Below are 8,621 nucleotides of genomic sequence, written 5' to 3'. Positions count from 1 at the left end.
TAAGCACGCGCGCTGCCGGACCGGACAAAGCGCGGGGCTTGCGCCGCCATCTTGAATGAGGGCAGAGTCCACCTCCCCAGTCCCTTCTGCCTGGGTTGGCCCTCGCTGCTCCTTTACCTCCGCCCCCCTCCACTGGGCTTCTCTGAAGTTCACTGGGACGTGAAGAAAACCCGCCTCCATGATGACGAGAGGGAAAGGAAGGTGGGCGAGGCATAAACTCACCTGAGGTTGGTGCCCAAAAGCAAAATGGAGGCTGCTGCGGCAGGCACTTGTTTCTAGTGACCTGCGACCTCGCTTGCAAAATACGGAAATACGTACCCTGGGAGCGACGATTTAGAGAGTTGCGTTTAGGGTGTTTTTTTGCGCTCATTTTTCCTTTCTCCTCAGTTGCTTTTCTCCTAAATACACACCTGGTTCGTTTCGGACCTTCTCTCCCTTCCCGCCCTCCCCCTTAGAGGAACAGAGTGAGGGGCCGTGGGAGAAGCAGGTTCCCCGCTGAGCGGGTAGCCTGAATGCAGGACTTGATCCCAGGACCTAGGGTCATGAGCTCAGCCGAGGGCAGATGCTTTACCATCTGAGCCATCAAAGCACCCTGTTGAAGGCCTCCTTTGCGTCTTTGTTCACGGCTTTCCCAGTGAAGATGTCCCTGTCCATTCTGCTTAAATCATCACCCTTTTCAAGACTCCATACTCTCTAATCTGACTTGTTTTTCTTATCCGACTCGTAAGCTAAATGTACTTAATTTATTGTCCGTTTCTCACCAGCTAGACTGTAGGCTCCGTGAAGACAAGCCTTGTGTTTTGTTCGGAACTGCAACTCTTGGAACGGCGTGAGCGCTCGGCAGAGCCGACCTAACTATAACGCTGTGTTGAGAATCACTATTAGGAAATGTTTTAATTTTAATTTCTTTTAAAGTCAGAAGAAAAGTATAATGATAATAACATAGAACAAGGGGCGCCTGGGTGGCTCAGTGGGTTAGGCCGCTGCCTTTGGCTCAGGTCATGATCCCAGGTCCTGGGTTCGGGCCCCGCATCGGGCTTTCTGCTCGGCGGGAAGCCTGCTTCCTCCTCTCTCTCTCTGCCTGCCTCTCTGTCTACTTGTGATTTCTCTCTGTCAAATAAATAAATAAAATCTTTTAAAAAAAAATAACATAGAACAATGAATCTAGCATGGATTATAGTTATCTTTAGAACAACAGCCATAAAGTAGAATTTGAGAATGCCTTTATGAGGGCACCTTGGTGGCTCAGTTCAGCCACTGACTCTTGATCTCAGCTCAGGTCTTGAGCTCAGAGTCCTGAGTTCAGGTTCCTAGTTGAGCTGGCACGTGGCCTAGAGCATTCTTTTTAAAAAAAAGCCTTTATGGAGGAAGCAAATTGTGTAGGGTACATAAATGATAGTTATTAATCATAAAGACGAAGTGAATGGATAAAAGAATGAAGGAATTCAATCATCCTTCAACCCTTGGTAAGAGGCCCTGTGGCCACTTGACAGGCTGCAGAGGGTGAAGCAATCTAATGGGTCCCCTAAAATGAAGCCTGCAATCGGGAAACAGGTGAAACCTGGCCAAAACAGAGGGTAATAAACTACTATATTTAACTGTTAGTCCCCTGACCCTGTACAGACAGAAGTTTGAGGAAAAAAGTGTAAAAAAAAAAAAAATCTAACAACAATTTATCTTTTGGATTCAATAACAAGAAGAGTCAAGGTATGTACACCGACTTTCTCCCTTGGTTGGATAAAAGCTAAATCCCAAGAACATACCCTACTTAATTACAAAGCATTAGAAAATGTTGCCGTGTGTGTACAGACCTACATCTCTGTGTCTTAAAAAAAATTCTAAAACTGAAATAATTGTTAAGTATAATAAATGTGCAGAACTTAATGACGTATAATCCTGATGAACCAAAACCAAATACCATTCCAGGATAAACAATGTTTTGTGTTTTTTTTTTCATTTAAGAGAGCCTATAGAAGCCAAATTTAAATTTTGTCTGCTTAGATGCATGATAGCTCCTTTAGTTTGATAAGAATTAAAAGTGTAAAGATTTCATGTTATATGCTTATATATCTCTGGGGAACCATTTCCCTGTGGGGTTTCTGTATTTTATTGGTTAAACTTCCTAGTACTTCTCAATGGTATGATTCCTTGATAAATGATGTGCATACTTAAGATTATTACATTAATTTCTGTCTCCCTCACTATGGACTTTATGAAGGCAAACCCACTCATTTTTTAAAAATTTACCAGTTTGCCCCAAACCTAGCACTGACAGCACTAGTTTCAACTTTTGTAAATAGTTGCAGAAATTTTTCTTTTATTATATTTTTAAAGATTTCATTTATTTGAGAGACAGCATGAGCAGGGGGAGGAACAGACAGACGGAGACAAGCAGACTCAGTGCTGAGAAGATGTAGGACTTAATTCCATGACCCTGAGATCATGACCTGAGACGAAATCAAGAGTCAGTCACTTAAACAACTGAGCCACCCAGGTGCTCCTCTTTTAGTTTTAATTTCTGTTTTATTAAGTAGGCTTCACACCCAGCTTGGAGCCCAAAGCAGAACTTGAATTCACAACCCTGAGATCAAGACCTGAACTGAAATCAAGAGTCAGATGTTTAGGGGTGCCTGGGTGGCTCAGTGGGCTGAGCCTCTACCTTCGGTGAGGGTCACGATCTCAGGGTCCTGGGATGGAGCCCTGCGTTGGGCTCTCTGCTCAGTAGGGAGCCTGCTTCCTCCTCTCTCTCTCTCTGCCTGCCTTTCTGCTACTTATGATCTCTGTCAAATAAATAAAATCCTTAAAAATAAAAATAAAATGTGCTCTGAAAAACAAGTGAAATAAACTATAAACTCAGAGTAGCCAAACTATAGAATATTAAGGATAATAGAAAAATTTTGAAACCTAACAGAATCACCTTCAAAGTAACAATTAGGTTGACAGTAAGCATCTTATCAATTACCAAAGGTTCCAGAAGACAGTGGAGTACTATCTTAAACATATCAAGATTCAAAAACAAAAACAAAAACCTCTTTCAACCTAGAATTTTAAAACCGGCAATCATTGAGGAGTGAGCACCAAGAATTTAGTTTATGACCTCCCAGACACCAGCTTAGATTCAAAGTGCTTTCAGCCAAAGCCTTCCATTGACTTATTAATGCAGGTGTACAACATGGCACAATTCAGTGACTGGCAGGTTATCCATACCCCTTTAAGTAACAGGTCAGTATATGTAAGCTCTTTCAATAACTTTATTGAATAGCCAAATCGATAAGTTAGCACAGTTCAAACAATTATTTGCATGGGTTACAAATGACTTTTTTACAGGAATAAAACAGTGAAAATTACAAACTGTAAAAAGGAAGACAAATCTTGTCTCTAATATTTAAGAGAAGCAAGATTTAACACAGCACATTGAAGATCAATACATATTTGAATTTGAGAACAAGAATTTAATGTTACAATATTATACACTACTTTACAAAATTAAAATTTCTATATAAGGATTATATTTGAAATAGTTAACAAAATCTTGAAATCACATTTGATGGTCCCTTAGATAATAGCTGTTATGCATCTTTGATTAGAAGAAATAAATCTTTTGTTCTAATTATCATAAAACAGTCTGATAGACTTAATACATTACATTAAATTAAAAAATGAAGTATATGCAAACTAAAATGGTATACAGCTTGAGTGAATATTAATGTCGGATGTACAGAAATGTTATTTTAAAAATCCTAGAAATTAGAAAAATAGAGTACTTTTTATGGTAGAATTGCCATGCTCAGATTTAAATACCAAGATTGCCCTTGTCTGTTACTTTAGTAGTTGCAGATCTGTAGAAAATTTAAGGATCGTTCATAATTTACAACTACAATAAAAAAAAATATGGCATAGTGTAAATATTAGTTGCTTTACGTCAAAAAGTAATACAAGATGAGATAGCAGGTAGTGCCCTACAGCAAAAAAAAACACCTAAACTAAACTAAACACATTCAGTATTGCAAAAAATAATTGCTTAATATCATTATCTCCAAAAGGTTCATACATTCCCTCATTAACCAGAGAACAAATATTATGAATCTTAACTAAAGTTGTTTTTTATGACCTGCCTATTACAAAATTATTCTGGATTGCACATGTTACACACTATCTAAAATAATTTTTAAGGTGAAATTTTTAAAGTAAATTTGTGAAATATACTAACAAAGCATGTGACAATAACAAGAGTCATATTCACTTAGGGATGAAGTGAGGCACAAGGAATATTTCTGTCCCTAGAAGCACAAACTTTTCCCTCTGGAAGGTTCTTCACTACTATTAAGAAAGGACCTACAAATATCAACATTGACAGTTCACATTAAGAAGAGAATTTTAGTTATTTTAAGAAACATCAGTGCACAAGGATGACTCTGTTTCTTTAAAAGAGGGCAAAATACAAATTTATTTTAATTTGCTACAACTTGAAAATAGTTTCCTAATAATAATGAAGCAGATTTCAAGAAAATTTCCAGTTAATGTGCCACTTGCATCCTGAAGATAAACCTTAACACTGCTTAAGGGAGATGATATTCCTATAAAATTCAAACAATTAGTCTGACCCAGCAGGTAAGCAGTAGTGTATATAATGGGACCTGCTTCTTCCCTATCCCCAAACAACTCAGTTAAAATCAGCTCATACTGATGTAAACCTGAAAGTTACTATTTCATTGGTGATCATATAAGACCAAGATTGTAAACACATTTTTCTAACCCATTAAAACAAAGAAACAAAAATATTTTCATCAAGTATTATACACGAACAACTTTTATGTTAAGAAGTTCATATAAGACAAGGTGAATCTGTGAAAAATGGGCCAAACTCTTTAAAGATATCCTATCACAGCACTTTAAATATATAAATGTATAATTTACCTATTTGTAAACAAAATTCACTCAATGGTTTTGACTATAATATTTCTCTGGCTCAATCAAAAAAACAGTCTCTTGAGCATGTTCAGAAATCAAGCTTCTACCATAACTTCAATATATTGGATTTGCCTAATCTTAATATCCACCAAATCAAACAGCAGCATTCATGCTTTAATAAGTTTTAATATCCAAGAATAAATATCTAATGAGCGGCTTCCAATTATTCAACTTTTTAGAAAAATGTTACTGATGCATTTGAGACAGAATTTTAAAAACCTTTAATTTCTTTAATTCATCAATTCACCAATATAACACTTTTATTATATATCACAGAGCAGAAATGAACCAAACAAAGCCCACTTCAAGGATCTAGATAACCAAAGTCTCTCATCTCCCTATTACCATTGCCAGTTTCAATGTATTTATGAAGGCAGCTGATTCTTTTCACTGCAGAATATGATACTGGCTCCAACCAAGTCTTCTGCAGTCAAATCAGAAAACCACTTAATTAGTTTTCACTTCAAATCAAAGTGACTTTGTTCTTCAAGTATAGAGAATACTGACAGATTTTAAAGCTTGACTGTATTATTTCAAATTCTTCTCAAACTAGACTAGAGTTAGTTTACTCCAGTTTTAGTTAACATGATGATCCTTTTTCTTCCTTTAAAAAAAAAAGGACAGGTGTGGGAGATGGGGTCTCGCTTTTCTACATATATTTACTTCTGAAATTTTTTTGATCTTAAAAAGATCATTATCAATGGATTTGTAACATCCCTGCGACACTCAATCTCGTGAGGTTGTAAATGTAGCAGCCAAAATTTCAGGAAAAAAGGAGAAATATACATTTGAAACACAGAAGTCTTTATTTTACAAAAATTACTTTGCCTCTGCAATATTGTCTCATCCTATTTCAATCCATAACAACTCAAACATTATTGGCAGCAAAGGAAAAAAAGTATCCAGTCAAATGTATGTAGATATATTTTGATTTGAAAAATACAGTATTTCAGAGTTTCATGTTTGATTCTCTGCTGTGGTCCTTTATTTGCTATAGTTTGTTGAAATCACAGTGAGAACATATAATCATCCCATTAGTCCACAAACCTAATAGAAAAGGAAAGTATTACACATTCTCAGATGTTCCACATTATCATGACGTTAAGTCAAATATCTTCATTTGTTCATTTGTTCACTTGCTGTTGAATATGCAAGAGGAATTCATAATATGATAATGCAGATTCTGTTCTGTCTTCTACCATGTTTTGAAGGAAGTTTGCTTTCATTGGACTCTCATCCCTGAGGAATAAAAGATAAAAATATATACATTAGATACAATGTAATAGTAAAATAAAGTGGATTTGTCATGAGGCTTTTAACATACTCTTTACTAATAACTGGATATAAAGAATAAATGAGTAATATCTATTGAAAATCCTTTTTTTTTTTTCTGAAGGGTTTGCCTAAGCATTAGGTCACATATGACTCAAAATAGGTCCTTGTAAAGCTGAACAATTATAAACCTTGTAAAGCTGCTATTTCACGATTAGCAAATGAAAAATTCAACTTACCTTATTACATAAAGTATGGGGAAAAATGGTCTCTGCTCTCTAAGCCAAGAGATGAATGCTATTATTCTGGCAGATTCTGGTGTATCAAGTTCTGGAAGGTCTGTCTGTTAAATAAAACCCAGCAATATCCAACTTACTTGAGTCACACATCTAAAGCATCATTTACAGTGCTTCTCAAACTTTATCATGTATATGAATCCCCTGGAGATCTTAACCAACTGAGCCATCCAGGCACCCCTAATTCTAACTTTAAAATTTAAAATTATCCAAACAAATGCTATAAAGCTTAACAAATGCTTTCTCATGGATCATTTCAGTTATTCCTCCATAAGCAAGAACACTCTTAATTTACAAATGAGGCTGTTAGTGACTTGTCTATGATTACAGAGCTGGTGACAAAGTTTATTATTACTTTCTTCAATAATATATATTAATCCAACTGACACTAATCACAAATCATTAGCTTATTTGGCAATTAGATCAGTTCTTACTCCAAATCAGTGGTTAAAAGGACCCTGTCATAGACCAATGAAATGGTCTTGTGAGTCTACCACAATCACAATCAAGATAAAACAGTCTTACCATAATCTGTGGAATTAATGCATAGTTTTGAACTCCTAGAACCTGGCTGAGAAAATTTTGTCCACAATTTTTTCCAACCCAAAGCATCAGTACCTGGGAATAGGAAAAAAATCATTTTGAGACGTGTGTAACAGTGAACTGCTGACTCACCTTTACCACTGAGTATGTTCTAAAAGATCAAAATGATGAGTACGTTTAGTGAGATTATATAGTCTTCAACTGAATAATTTTCCATGATGAGACATTTATGCTTATCATGAAAAGAGGCTATGGAGGGAGAAGGTGGCTCATACAAAAATGTATAGATTAAATAGCACATAATCTGTTCAGAAAGATATTAAAGGGAATGAAGATACAGCAGTATGCAGAGGCAAGGATCCAGATTAGTCAGACTACTCACAGAGCCTGCATCCATGAGGAAAGCTCCATCCCTGCTCAACTTCTCCACAGAAAGCTGAAGAATAGGTGGCTGAGGTATGGTGTGATCATTGACATTGAGTGCTCCCTGAGGAATTAAGCAAAAAAATTAAAGGTTTTAGACTTTATTTATTTGAGAGAGAGAAGAGGGGCAGAGGGAAAGGGAGAGAGAATCTCAAGCAGACTCTCCATTCAGCACGGAGTCCGATGTGGGACTCGATCCCACAACCATGAGATCATGACCCAGGCCAAAATCAAGAGTCAGAGGCTTAACTCGGTTAGACTGAGCTACCCAGATGCCCCAAAAAAGTTAGAGCTTTTCAATACAACTTAAGAACAAAATACCCCAATAATTAGACAGCAACAGCTGACAAGATGGGTTCCCTCATGTCAAGGGAAAAAAAACTAAACTTTTTATCAGACCAAATGCCCACGGGGAACAAAACCAGACAACATGGCTTGAGGTAGCAAGCACACACAAAATTCAGCAAAATTTGCAGACCCCCGCCACACACCTTATCAGGCTGTTGCCAGATCCTGAAGCTGCTATGAGAAGTATGAAAATGTATCCAGCTTGTCACTCTGCTCCTAAAGTTGCAATTTGGGACCTCAGGCTGACCAGCCCTTAATAAGGACACAGAACTTGTGCCTTTTCAAACCTTCAACTTCAGAGCAGACTTCTGGCTTGTAAACTCTACAGCACTAAAGCTTTCCCTTGTCTCTGACCAAATCTTTGCATTCCAAGAATTTTTGTTGACATGGTAATATGCAATCACAATTAAAAAAAATTTTTTTAATGTTACTTCCGAGACTTTGAAACTTAGCTAAATCACAGTTATTCATATTTAAATATAAAGAAGATGAAGAAATATTTATTGCTCATCTAAACAAACCCATTTTGAATCCCAATAAATCCAAATTAACTTCTGATCTTAACTATTATTAAAAAATATATAATAAATGCAACCAATACCTATGTATCCTGAACAGAAAAATGACTTCAGTGAGAACCAAATGAAGTCTGGAATTTAGTTAATAAATAACGGCTAACTGTGTGACTTAGGTTATGTGTACATGTGCGGGAGGAATAAAAGCGTAATGCAAATAAGATTTTCATAGTTCTATTAAGTTTGACATTAA

General features: G+C 36.5%; 1 protein-coding gene across 2 annotated transcripts in view; it reads right to left on the bottom strand.

The window, feature by feature from the left end:
• Positions 1–3,231: 3,231 nt before the first annotated feature.
• Positions 3,232–8,621, bottom strand: part of SEC24A (SEC24 homolog A, COPII coat complex component) — a 65,620-nt gene continuing 60,230 nt past the window's right edge. For both annotated transcript variants that reach the window (XM_047731674.1, XM_047731675.1), the window contains exons 20-23: positions 7,465–7,569; positions 7,065–7,157; positions 6,483–6,586; positions 3,232–6,210 (exon numbers count right to left, since the gene is read on the bottom strand). In XM_047731674.1, coding sequence (XP_047587630.1) covers positions 6,096–6,210; positions 6,483–6,586; positions 7,065–7,157; positions 7,465–7,569 — 417 coding nt within the window. In that variant the 3' untranslated portion in view covers positions 3,232–6,095. The remainder of the gene's footprint in view (positions 6,211–6,482; positions 6,587–7,064; positions 7,158–7,464; positions 7,570–8,621) is intronic.

This window comes from Lutra lutra, chromosome 5, assembly GCF_902655055.1.
Source record: "Lutra lutra chromosome 5, mLutLut1.2, whole genome shotgun sequence".
NCBI lineage: Eukaryota > Metazoa > Chordata > Mammalia > Carnivora > Mustelidae > Lutra > Lutra lutra.
The sequence above is the reverse complement of the archived record's forward strand: the minus strand, read 5'-3'. Positions and strand labels throughout refer to the sequence as shown.